Here is a 13,009-nt window from a genome sequence, read left to right on the forward strand (position 1 = left end):
CGGTTGTTAGTGCGACAGATTTCATACTGGTGGAGCAGGTAACGTCCTTTCAACCAATAATGTCCAATGTCATCAGTTCCTTCCTTCATTGGTCATTCCTAAACTAACAGCTAATGGGTCTCCATTACAATTCTTTTTTAACAACAGAGCGTCCTAAAAGGAGAATATGATGCTTTTAAAACTGGATTCGGACAAAAACAGAATAAAAAAGAAATGTAGGCACGTTACATGTGTACATTTATCCACTTTTGTACTGCATGGAATAGTTAAAATACCAGCAGCATAAGGGAATCAGGATATCTCTGAGTGGTTGCAGAACATTCTTTATGGGGACAGTGAGCAGCCAGAGGTTGTGGTACATATTGGTACAATGGACACAGGCAGGAGAGGTCCTGCAAAGAAAGTTTAGGAAAGAGGCAGAAGAAGAGGGCCTCCAAGGTGGTAATTTCTGGATTATTCCTGGAGCCACGAGCTAGGGCAGGTCAGAACACAACATCGTGCAGTTAAATGTGTGGCTGGGTAGATGGGGCAGGATTTCAAGTTCTTGGATCATTGGAACTTTTTTTGGGGAAGGGGTGACTTGTACAAGTGGGACAGGTTGCATCTAAATTGGAGGGGAACCAATATCCTGGAAGGGAATTAGGCAAATTCTTTTTGGGGGAGGATTAAACTAGATTGGCAGGGGGGTGGGAACCAAAGTGCAGAGACAGAAGAAGAGACAGTTGGCACACAGAAGGGACAGCTGATAGAGAGTTTGTGTAGAAGGACAGGCAGGTAGGGCAAAATTGCAGCCATGGGATGAGTTGCAATGCAACAGGGACACAGAGTCAAAAAAAGTAACAAATAGAGGGCTAAAGGTTTTATATTTAAATGCATGCAGCATAAAAAATAAAGTGATGACCTTGTAGTACAGCTACAGTTTGGCAGCTATGATGTTGTGGTCATCACGGAACCATGGTTAAAGGATAGATATCATTGGGAGCTGAATGTCCAAGGATACACAGTGTATAGGAAAGATAGGCAGAGGAGGAAGCATGGCTCTGTTGGTAAGGAATAACATCAGATCAATAGAAAGAGGTGACAAAGGATCAAAAGATAAAGAATCATTGTGGGTTGAGTTAAGAAATGACAAGAGTGAAAAGGCATTGTTGGCAGTTATGTACAGATCTCCAAACAGTACCCAGGATGTGGATAACACATTACAACAGCGAATGGAAAAGCTGTGTCAGAATGGTAGTCATGGGGGATTTTTTACATGCCAGTAGATTTGGAAAACCGGGAAAGTTAGGACGGATCTCGAGAGAGTTTGGAGAATGCCTACGAGATGGCTTTTTAGAGCAACTTGTTGATGAGCCAAGTAGGGGAACAGCTGTACTGGATGGGTGTTGTGTCATGCACCAGAGGTAATTAGAGAGCTTGGAGTAAAGGAAATATTAGGGGGCAGTGATCAAAATATGATTGTTCAATTTGATATTTAACCAGCAGAAACTAAGGTTAGATGAGTTGGTATTTCTGTGGAGTGTAGGGAAATACAGTGTCATGTGAGAGAAACTGGCCAAAGTAGATCGACAGAGAATGACTAGAAGGGAAAACAGCGTAGCAGAATTGGATAGAGTTTCTGCAAGTAAAGAAGAAATAATTACATACCAAAAAAGAGGAAATATTCAAATGGAAAAATGTCACAACTGCGGCTCACAAGGGAAGTGAAAACCAACGTAAAAGTAAGAGAGGGCATGCGAGGAAGCAAAATTCAGTGGGAAGATAAAGGACTGGGAATTTTTTTAAAACTTGCAGAAGGTAATGAAAAAAACTCATAAGGAGGGAAAAGATGAAAGTCTGGCAAATATTATCAAAGGGAATACAAAAAGCTTCAAGTATATAAAGAGTAAAAGAGAGGTGAGAGTAGGTGTAGCATCATTAGAAAATGACGCTGGTTAATAATAATGGAAGAGAAGGCAGAGGAACTAAATGAGTATTTTGTATCAATCTTCACTGTGGAAGACATTAGCAGTGTGATGGATGCCCAGGATATCAGGGAAGTTCAAGTTCTTTATTTAGATAGCACATTTTTGAATTTCCATTGACCAAAGTGCTGTACAAATCAAGGCAATTGATTGAAACTAGTACAACTGTTTACAGAACAAGGGATTAAGACGTTACAAATAGACCACAATTGCAGTGAATAGTGCAACGCTGTAGGAGGTTAAAAATGTAAAAAGGGTTTCATGCATTATGCGCTAACAGCAGAAGGTACATTTATAACCTGGATTTAAAGCAGTTGAGGGAAGGGGCTAATTTAAAGCTATTCCAATGTTTGGGGGCTGCAACCACAAAGGCCTGATCTCCCCTTTATGTGCACTTAGTGCGTAGAACACCCAAGCATCCTGCGATAGCTGACCTGAGCTGCTTGGGAGTGGAGTAGGGCATAAGCCCTACTTATATGTAAATACCAGCAGCCACTGGAGGGAAGCCAGAATTGGAGTGATATGGTTCCTCTTCTTTGCACCTGTCAGGACCCTAGCCATGACATTCTGAACTAATTGAAGGCAGGTTAGGGAGGACTGGCTAATCCCAGTATATAGAGAGTTAGCGTAGTCCAGATGTCAGAAGATAAGGGTGTGAATAACCCTTTCAAGGTCCTTGAGTGAGAGGTATGGTTTTATTTTAACAATGGTGCGGAGCTGGAAAAAGCAGGCCTTCACCCCGGCGTTGAACTGTTTGTCAAATTTGAAGGCAGGGTCAAATAGCACCCCAAGGGATTTAACATGGGGTTTAATAAGAGTGAATTGATTACCTAGGGAGTTGTGTCATTTTTTGATGAAATTAGGGGGGTAAATAGGATGATCTCAGATTTTATCTTATTAAGTTGGAAGAATTTGTGGGCCATCCAGCATTTTGTGTCTTCCAAGCGGTTGGTGAGGTTGATGATTTTTGACTAGTCGTCTGGTTTTAGGGGGAGGTAGAGCTGGGTAATAACAGGTAGGCATAACAGTGGAAGCAGATGCCATGTTTCTACATGATGTGGCCGACGGGGAGCATGTACAGTGAGAAAAGAATGGGGTCAAGGATGGATCCTTGTAGAACCATGCAGGAGAGAGTGGCTGAGGCAGGAGGGGAGTGAGTGCAGTTATTATTTCAAGGGAGAATATGCTCAGAAAGCTGAATGGTCTTAGGGTGGATAAGTCTCCCAGACCAGATGGATTGCACCCTCAGGTTCTAAAAGAAGTAGCGGTAAAGATTGTGGAGGCAATGGTAATGATGTTTCAGGAATCAATAAATTTTGGCATGATCTCAGAGGACTGGAAAAGCGCAAATGTCGTCCTACCATTCAAGAAGAGAGGGAGGCAGCAGAAAGGAATTTTTAGACCGGTTCGTCTGACATCAGTGGTGGGGAAGATGTTGAAGTCGATTGTCAAGGATAAGGTTACGGAGTACTTGGAGACACATGGCATGATAGGCCAAAGCCACGATGCTTTTCTTCATGGAAAATTTTGCTTGACGTACCTGTTGGAATTCTTTGAAGTGACAAGTCGGTTAGATAAGGGAGATGCAGTGGATATTGTGTATTTGGATTTTCATAAGGCCATTGACAAGGTGCTGCATATGAGGCTACTTAACAAGACAAGACCCCATAGTATAACAGGAAACATACTAGCATGGGTAGAGCATTGGCTGATTGGCAGGAAGTAGAGAGTCGGAATACAGGGATCATATTTTGGTTGGCTGCCAGTTGATAGTAGTGTTACATAGGGGTCAGTGTTGGGCCGCTTCTTTTTATGTTGTAAATCAATGATTAGATTATGGAATGAGTGGCCAAGAATGTGGCCAAGTTTGCAGATAATATGAAGGTAGGTGGAGAAACAGGTGAGCTTGAGGAAACAGGGAGGCTGCAGAGGACTTGGATAAGGAGAATGGGCAGAGCAGAGGCAAATGAAATACAGTGTCAGAAAGTGTATGGTTATGCACATTGGTAGAAGAATAAATGTACAGACCATTTCTTAAATAGGCAGAAAATTGAAAATTCCCAGATGCTTAGGGTCCTGAGAGTCCTCGTGCAGGATAGCCTGGAGGTTGAGAGGGTGGTGAAGAAGGCAAATACAATACTGGCATTCATTTGAAGAGGAATAGAAATCCCTGTGATATTGAGGCTTTATAAGGCACTGGTGAGATCTCACTTGAAGTATTGTGAGCAGTTTTGGGCACCTCATTTATGAAAGGATGTGCTGACACTAAAGAGGGTTCAGAGGAGGTTCAAAGGATGATTCTGGAAATGGAAGGGTATTCATATTTGAGGATTCTTGGCCTGTACTGGAATATAGGAGAATGAGGTGGGGGGGGGGGGGGGGGGGATCTCATTGAAACATTTCAGATGTTGAAAGACATCAACAGAGTAGACATAGAATGGTTGTTTCCAATAGTGGGAGAGTCTTTGACAAGAAGTCATAGCTTTAAAATTAAAAGGTATCCACTGAGAACAGAGATGCAGAGGAATATTTTTCGCCAGGCGATGGTGAATCTGTGGAATTTTTTGCCATTGGTGGTTGTGGAGGCCAAATCATTGGGTTTATTTCAGGCTGAGATTAATAGGTTCTTGATTAACCAAGGCATTAAAGGTTTATGGGGAGAAGGCCAGGCAGTGGGACTGAATGGGGAAAAATTGATCAGCTCATGATTGAATGGCAGGGAAGACTCAATGAAACCCAAAAAAAATTATAGTTTAAAATTAATAAAGAGGGAAATCAGAGAAATTAACACAGGAAATATGATTTTTTTGTTTAAAAAAACCGGTAAATTATTGTAGCATTAGTTATAGGGCACACATATTAAAATGGCAAGTTACAAATGTAATGAATTGGAGAGGGAGAGAGGAACCAGATGACCATAGACATTGCATTTTGTGAGATGTTCTTCGAATCGGTTGTAAGAGGAAGAGTTGCTGAATGAGCACCTTGACCAGTGTCAGTTATGAAAGAGAGTCAGCCTTATTTTGGGAAGTGTAGGCCACAACTTCCCAGCCTGTTTAGATGTTCCAAGGAAACCACTAACACAGCAGAAGGAAGCGGTTGTGGAATTTGCCAAGATAGACTTTCAAAGGGAATTTAGCAGAGTCATGAGATAAAATGTGACTCACAAATCCACGATCATCTTGGCATGTGAACTAGCTCATGGTTGGGAGACATCTGAGAGTAAAGGTAAAGATTCATTTCCCCCTCCCACTCCCCGGGACTCATGGGAACCAGGTATTGGAGCTGGGATTTGAGAGGGTGCCGAGGGCAAGTAGTGTTCCTGAAGGGATTCTGGCATTGAAGGCATCCTGATCACGTCGGAGGTTTGGTTCTAGAGCTCAGGTTGCTGATGGATTGAACAAGAATCTGTGTGGCTGTAGGAGCGCTGGAGACAAATCCGCAGACACTCAATGACTCTGAAGGGACTCTTTTTCTGCTTCTCTTTCTCTCATAAGAGGCATTGGGCAACAGTAATGACGACTCTGCCTTCCAGAGCAGAAGGAAATTTTGTGTCATATTACCTATTTTGTACTGTTACATGACAATAAAGGAATCTTGAATTCCCTTCCTCCCACCCACCTCCAGGGATCCGTAGAAGTTCTTTGACTTTTCACAATATATATCAGTGACTAAAGAACCACAAGTCCAAGTCCGCAGATTCCAGGAGGTTGGGAAACACTAATGTTCATGATTCGGGAATGTTACAGCAAAGAAATGCTAAATTGAGTTAATTAGAAAATAATCACCCATGAAATTTAATGTGGACCACATTTGTGATCTTAAATTCAACCTATGTATTTTTTTAATTAAGTGACTGGAAGAATAAAAGGAATCTTTTCATTCACTGGATGAGAGCAACCCTGTCAACCAGGCACACATATCACCCCTTGGGGATCCGCTTTCAGGAATCATTCAAACCAGTGCCCATTTAGAGATGTAATCAAAAGCTAAATGAACTGTTGTGCTATATCTTGGTGGAATTGAAAATCAAAGGCTTCAGTTCAATAGGCTTTGGGCAGACCAGTTCAATGCCAATACAGCTGGACCTCAAGGATATGTTGACCTTGGATAGATGGGGTAGGACTGAGCGGGACAGATCACACACAGAGATTTGTATTCTCTTTCATTTAGGATGTTCAAATGATCAAATCAAAGAAGTTAAAATTGTTATGAAATTTATTAATTTCCCTAATTAGGTATCCAGATTAAAGGACATAATCTTTATTCTTCCTTCTTACTGTTTATTCTGTTGCTTAAATATAAATATAATCATATTTACTTTAGGAAATTGAACTTTTCCTTATCTACTGCTTTACTTTTGTAACATTTTTCACAGATCTGCTGCTCCATTACCTTCATGTCATTTAGTAATTTATGTGAAAATCCAAAGAAGTTTCTGAAATTTAGCCATACATGTTTTTGCCTCTCCAGGGCTGTGATTGCTTTCAGAACTGCTACCATCATTTTTTTTTCCTCCATATTCCTCCTGAATACATTATTGTAAAAATCTTTAGTTCCTTTCCCTCATTTATATTGACGAGGGCCAAAATAGTAAAACGATGTTGCCTTTGCACAGTGCCAACTGATATCTCTGCAAATCTGCACTTTTGTTCTATGTCTTACTATGTATGAGATGATCTTGTTACGAGCCCAGGGGACCCCAAAACCCAGCAACAATAGATATTCACCAAGACGAATGGTTACTTAAACAAAAGTTGCTTTTAATTACCTTTAAACATGAAAACAGGATCAAACTTTAATTTATCTCTATTGACTTACTTAACCTAACTTAACCCCCTTCTAATTCTAAGTACACGTGTATGTAATGTGTGTGTAAGTTCAGAAAAGTTATTTGGCTCACAGTCCAATCTCACTTCTCATTCCTCCAAGTTCACTGGTTGCAGGCAATTCTTATACTGTGCACAGAATTTAACATTTATAAAGTTCACCAGGCTTTGGTGCTTGAAGGGTAAATGGTCACCACTCAGGAAGGATTTTGTCGGTTTTCAGAGAAAGATTTGTTGTACACTGTACACTCACAATTGATTCCTTTTCAATCAGCCACTTTAGTGTCTTGCCAAAGAAACTTGGCCCCTCAGAGTTCTCCAGGTGATAAACTCTTTCTTTCAGGACACCACAGAGTTCCTTTTTGTTTCTCTTATTTCAAGTGAAACATTAGGCAGCAAGTTCTTTCCTCTTGCATGAACCACAAGGGCTTTGACCAGGCTGAACTAAGCACTCACAACCCGGGGTTTTCCACAAGCTTTCCAGCTTGTCCTGTTCCAGTCCCAGCTGCTGCTGCTGACTGTAAGACTGCAGAACTGATTTCTCTTTCTCACAGAGAGAAAGCCTGTTTTACTCTCTCTGCTTACAAAAACCACATGACCCTGGAGCAACAAATATCTCCCAAAAACATATCTATATACTCTCTATACTCTGTCACAATCTCGAATTCAAGACAACTCTGACTGCATCTTGTTACAGGTGGCGATAAACTTGCAATCAGGAGGATGTGCAACCCAGAGGCGAGCCTGCAGGTGGCAGTGCACTGTGCACTGGCAGCTCAGACCCAGAATGCTTTCTGCATTTGTATTGTTGTGAATATACCCCTTTACTTATCTACACAGTAATTGTTTTTCTCTAGTTTCTTGCAGTGGTTAAAAGAGTGGAAATGAAGGACTGGAAGATCTGTGACCTACTTCAGGCAGTGTTGAAATACTGCAACATGAGAGAGCAAGAGCCAGTTGGAGCTCACTGCAACCACACTCCCCTCTTTGACTGGCTGCTGGAAAGTTCATAAAACTTTTGTCCACGTGTCATTGTGTGAAAGGTTGTCAGCTATTCTCCAGCCAAGTACCAGCAACTGTGCAGGTTGCTTCACAGATGGCTGTTATTCTTTACAGTGGCCTGTTTGACAGACAGTAGCATCTCCTGTAAACACAAAAGATTCTGACAGCAGAGCAAAACTCTCTGTGATATATATAGTGTGTATGTAGTATATAGATATAAATATCTATATACCTCCAAGTTAAACACAGAATTCAAGGTTTCATTTTTCCTCAAAGCTACTCTCATTCTGTAAAGGTTCATTGAGATCAGAATAGCAGGATAATGGGATCAACTTTGAGGAAGTTTCCAGTTGTATTCTGTGAGCACTTTGTTAAAGGATAAGAATTGTATAATTTTCCCAAAAGTATCAAGTTCTCCCATCTAATTTAGATTTTTTATGGTTGTTCTTTCTAAAAGACAAGCCATTTGGATTCATACTCACGCAGTCCCAGTTTTTTCTGGATTTTGATCCATTTACGTTGCCTAAAATTGCAGTCAAGATTGAAGTTGCAAATGCTGGCCTTCTCTGGTTAGTCACATGGTTCCCATTGTAGCTGACAGTGAAATGATTTTCTCAACCAGCTAAAGGAAACTTTCGATATCACCTTTAGAAATCTCCTAAATTAAAGACTTTTTAGCAAACATCCGTGTAACACTCAAAGAAAGATGGTGTGATTCTGGCACTTAAGGCTTGCCACAACCTGTGAATCTAGCTGCAGATCATGCTGGCAGTCCAAGAAACGGAAAGAGAAAGCTCATGAGGAATAATGCATCTTGAAATTGGTTCATGATCTTCACTGACCTTGTGCTCGAATTGTGAAAACACAAACGAGATTGTGTTCATGAGGAAGTTAAGTCTTGAGAAGGTTGTGCGTTGCAGCTTGAAGATAAACATGTTGCCAACCTCCATCCGAATGTGACAGGTGCTGCTAATTTATAGATGGGGTGCTCCAGCTGCTAACCTCAGTTCACACACGAACCTGGCAAAACACAGGCAGCCCTTCTTGAGCTGGCTCTCAGAATTACTCTCTGTTTGCTTTTTGGCTTTGCATACCTGTTGTGTCAGGTGGCAGGAGTGCAAGCCAGCAGTGGAAGTCCAGTTCACGGGAGGGGGAGTATTGCATCTTTCAGATTTGGCATTGTGTGTGTTCACTCCCATTCATTTATGCAGTGTGTCATTTGTCTCTCCTTAACCCCACCTCTCAAACATGTTAAAATCTTTAGCATGGGGGGCATTTAAATACTAAATATAAGGATTCTCTCATGCTTCGACACAGGGTGACTTGAGTGCTGTGATATCAGAAGTCTGAGCAGGTTCTTTCCTGAGATCAAGCTTTCAGTTTCCCAAAGAGCACTGATGTACTTCTCATGTGTGTGATGATGAACTGAAGGTGGCAATGCAAGGACTTGTTCAGAAAAAGCAGAAACTATTTAACTTGAACCCATAAATTCAACAACTCAGCATTTGAACGGATATCCTACAACTCCAACATCCCTTGAGAGAAACAAAACTTGTCATTGCATGTTGCTGCTTCTATTACATGAGAACTTTTGGAGAGAATTGAATGTCTTTGGACAAAACAGCAGTGAAATCGTGGCCTCAATATTATGCTGTGAATTGAAAGTACCGCTTGAGGTTGTTTCTGCCAAGGTTGGAAAGTATCACAGTACTGGAATAAACAGGACTCTGCATCAATCACAGCAGTGTTTACCAGCTGCAGAGCAAGACATGTTTTGACTTTTGACCCAATTTCTGCTTTTGGTTGCAGAGATACTACTCTTGGAAGAAATATTAAGAGATATTGTTGCTTTTAAGCCATTGTATTGCACATAATGCTGTGATAGTCATTTTTTCAACAAAGTTCTTGAATCCTCCCAGCACTATATTTCACTGTTGATTGTTCCGATGTTTGGATATTACAATTTTTTGGATTTGTTGCATCATTTTGTCCGTTCCTTACACAATATTGCCAATACTTATTTGAGTTCACTGTACACCGAGTGAACTGTTCCAGTTGCGTATTCCACTAGAAGTACACCTTAGTCTGTCTGCATGTAGCTTTGTGAGCTTGGCAGCATTTCTAGCATATTGCACTAACAACCTGAATTCATAGATTCATTGCAGATTTAAATGTTTGTGTAAAATTCGCTTGACACTACCTGAGATTTCTCACTAAAACAGCCCCATTGTTTGCTGGAGAATTCTGCCGATGGGCAAGCCATGGATAAGGAGGCCCATGAGGTAGCCTTGTATCCCCTTCTGGAGCTTACATAAAATATCTCAGCCCCCTTCGCCAACTGGATTTCTCAACCACTTGCAATTCAACGTAAGTTTTTTTAACAGTGCTGTTAGTATGACTAACCAAATGAAAGTTGTGTTCTTGATTACTTCAGTCACTTTACGTGTGTGTGCGCATGTTCCTCAGTCCCCAACCTCTTTTTATCCCAGTGATAATTAGTGATGACAGAATATGGAACATTAAAATTGAATTCCATTCTGATAGTACTTATTTTATTACTGTGCAGTGTTAATTCCATCATAATTCATATGCAAAGGTAAATATCAAGTGTGTGATGTCTGCTCTTTGTAATTTCTCATTCTTTATATGAATTATGCCAAAAATAGAGCAATGAAGTTCATTTAACTTATAGAAATTTTGTGTGTCGGCTGTCCTTTCAAGTGTACAGTTTGTTATCAGATTATAAGCTGCAAGTTGCACTATATTGATGTCTCTGTTTATTTCTTAAGTAATGGCTACAAATAAATGGTAGATCATCTACCGTGTCTACGAGTAGGTTTTTTGCAATAGAGGGGTAAATTCTTTTACTGCTCAAGACTCTTGGGAGAAATCCATGCCGAAATTTCAAGTTTCAGTTTATTTGTTATGAAGTATCTAGTACAATGAGAAAAGTTCTTCTGCAAGCAGACTAACAGATTATCTCTAACATTCAGACTGCTATGTCAAGAGCACAATTACAGAGTGCAGGATTGCAATGAAAGCACCAAGAAAGGGCAGCATAATAACACAGTTATGGGGTTCATTCGCAAAGAAACGATCTTTAAACCTGTTGGTGTGCGCTTTCACACTCTTAAGCCTTCTTCCCAAGGGAAGGAGGGAGAAAGTGTGTCCAGAGTGTGATGGGTCCTTCAGTTTGTTGGCTGTCTTTCCTAGGCAGTGGGACATATAGATGGGATCCATGGAAGGGAAGGAACTTGCGTAATGCTCTGAGTTCACCACTTTCTGCAGCTTCTTACGATCTTGAGCAGAGCAGCTCTCGTGCCCATGCTGTGATGCATCCAAGTATGATTTCAAAGGTCATCCCAGCTAGATATGACTCCTGCAGATCCAGTAAAGGTGAACAGTGTTCAAGAACAGCACCTCATCTTTACAATTCCCATGATGTAGCAGTCTTAACATCGCGTTCAGCAGTTTCCAAACACGATTTTGCTACACCCATGTCACCTCCTCTGGACAACATTGTCCCATCCCATTTGCTTTCCACACTCCAGTTTTTTGACACTATCTCTGCTGTCTCCCACACTATTACAGGCACATGTTTGTGTCCTCTCCTTTCTTCTATTTTCCCTATGTTCAACACTTGAAAAACATTCCTCTTTCCTGAAGAAAGGTCATAACCTTTAAACAAAGGCCGTTTCTCTCACAGCAGATGCTGTCGATCAGATAAGTGTTTGCAGCAGTGTCTTTGTATTTAATGGAATTTCTATTTTACCTGCATTTAGATACCAAATATTATTGGGTAAATATTTACCCACTTGTACATGTATAATACAAATTCTTCCACCAAGGGGTTGTGCATGCTTCATCTTCTCCAAATGTAGCCTGGAACATAAATGTCGTCTTCTAATTCCCCCTCAGCACTGAGGAGTGAGCTCTCCCCACTTCCAGATGCCTATAACTAGCTAATTGGTCTTCCCTTGGATAAGGCAGATGCAAAAAGTCTTGGCACTGCCTCAGCATCCACCTGTACATTCCCTGCTTCATATCTTAAGTAGATCAGGTTTTACCAGTTTTATGATTTGCATACTGACAAGGAAGGCTGTTTTCCAACTGTACCAGAAGTGCCTATTCTCAAAAATAATCCTGCACATTTCACCCTCTACTATTGTGCTTTATATTGGGATAGTTAAAGCCCCCCCATCCCGGCAATTATGAATGACCTTAGATTTTACATTTCTCATAATGCCCCTTCATATTTTCATTCATTGTTGGTGACGCATAGAATACATTGCTTCTTGACTCTGATCAGGTTCTACCCCTCTGTACTATTCTTTTCAGCATTCGTATTCTCTTTAAAAATGATGCCCCACCTATGCCCTGTCCTTCCTGGCCCCTTTGTATCTAGGAATATTCAATGGCAAATTGTCACTACATCATATCCCCATGCAGTGCTAGCCTTGTCATTGCCCACTCACCTTTAATTTCCACACTTCTCATAATAATATTGTCATAGACATTGTGCAACATACATTTCATCCAAAATTCTTGCTTGCTGCAGTTGAGCAGTACTTTTAAAAAAAGCCAATAGAATATATTAAACAAAATTAAAATGAGATAAACACAAAAGATAAGAAAAATTCAGTTTCCAGCTTGCAAGAAAAATAAGTGGTGTTTCAATACTGTGGGGAGTTCTTTTTGTGAGCTGGAGAATTTTAAGATCAATGTAGTAAGGGGAAGTTCAAGTGATCCAAAATGGTAAAATTCTGTTGCCTTTGCTCTAGAACAATCTCTCTCTCTCTTTCTTCCCCCGCCCCCCCCCCCCCATTCCCCTTCCACCTAACCCAGGATAAAACAGCTTAAAGTATGACTTTAAAATAAAAGAATGCTGAAAGTTTTTTGTCACTTGCAAGCAAATATTCAAGCCTCCTCTCAATAATTCCTACAACTTCAAACTTTTTCTCTTCCATTCCTGAATGTATGATGTTATTTTGATTATGTGACCTGTTTCTCATATAAAATACTAGTCAACGTTCCACTTTAAAATACATCCTGCCAGGTCACCTCTTGTTTCAAACCCTTGCTTTGATCCTGTGTCTGGAATATGTGTGGACAGTTCTTGGTCCTACCTGACCTGAGCAGCTCCTAATTGATGGCTGAATCTAATTACAGGATGCTACACTGAAAAAATATCCCCTTGGACTGCTGAAGTTATTG

At 40.7% G+C, this 13,009-nt stretch overlaps 1 protein-coding gene across 10 annotated transcripts in view; it reads left to right on the forward strand.

The window, feature by feature from the left end:
• dgkh (diacylglycerol kinase, eta) overlaps nucleotides 1–13,009 on the forward strand; it is a 516,150-nt gene that overhangs the window by 448,342 nt on the left and 54,799 nt on the right. Inside the window, exon 12 of one of the 10 annotated variants that reach the window (XM_069889598.1) lies at nucleotides 7,651–10,613. The exons of the other annotated variants lie outside the window; for them this stretch is intronic. Coding sequence (XP_069745699.1) covers nucleotides 7,651–7,806 — 156 coding nt within the window. The 3' untranslated portion in view covers nucleotides 7,807–10,613. Of the gene's footprint in view, nucleotides 1–7,650; nucleotides 10,614–13,009 lie in introns of those variants that run through there. 10 annotated transcript variants of the gene reach the window in all.

This window comes from Narcine bancroftii, chromosome 7 (assembly GCF_036971445.1).
Source record: "Narcine bancroftii isolate sNarBan1 chromosome 7, sNarBan1.hap1, whole genome shotgun sequence".
Lineage (NCBI taxonomy): Eukaryota > Metazoa > Chordata > Chondrichthyes > Torpediniformes > Narcinidae > Narcine > Narcine bancroftii.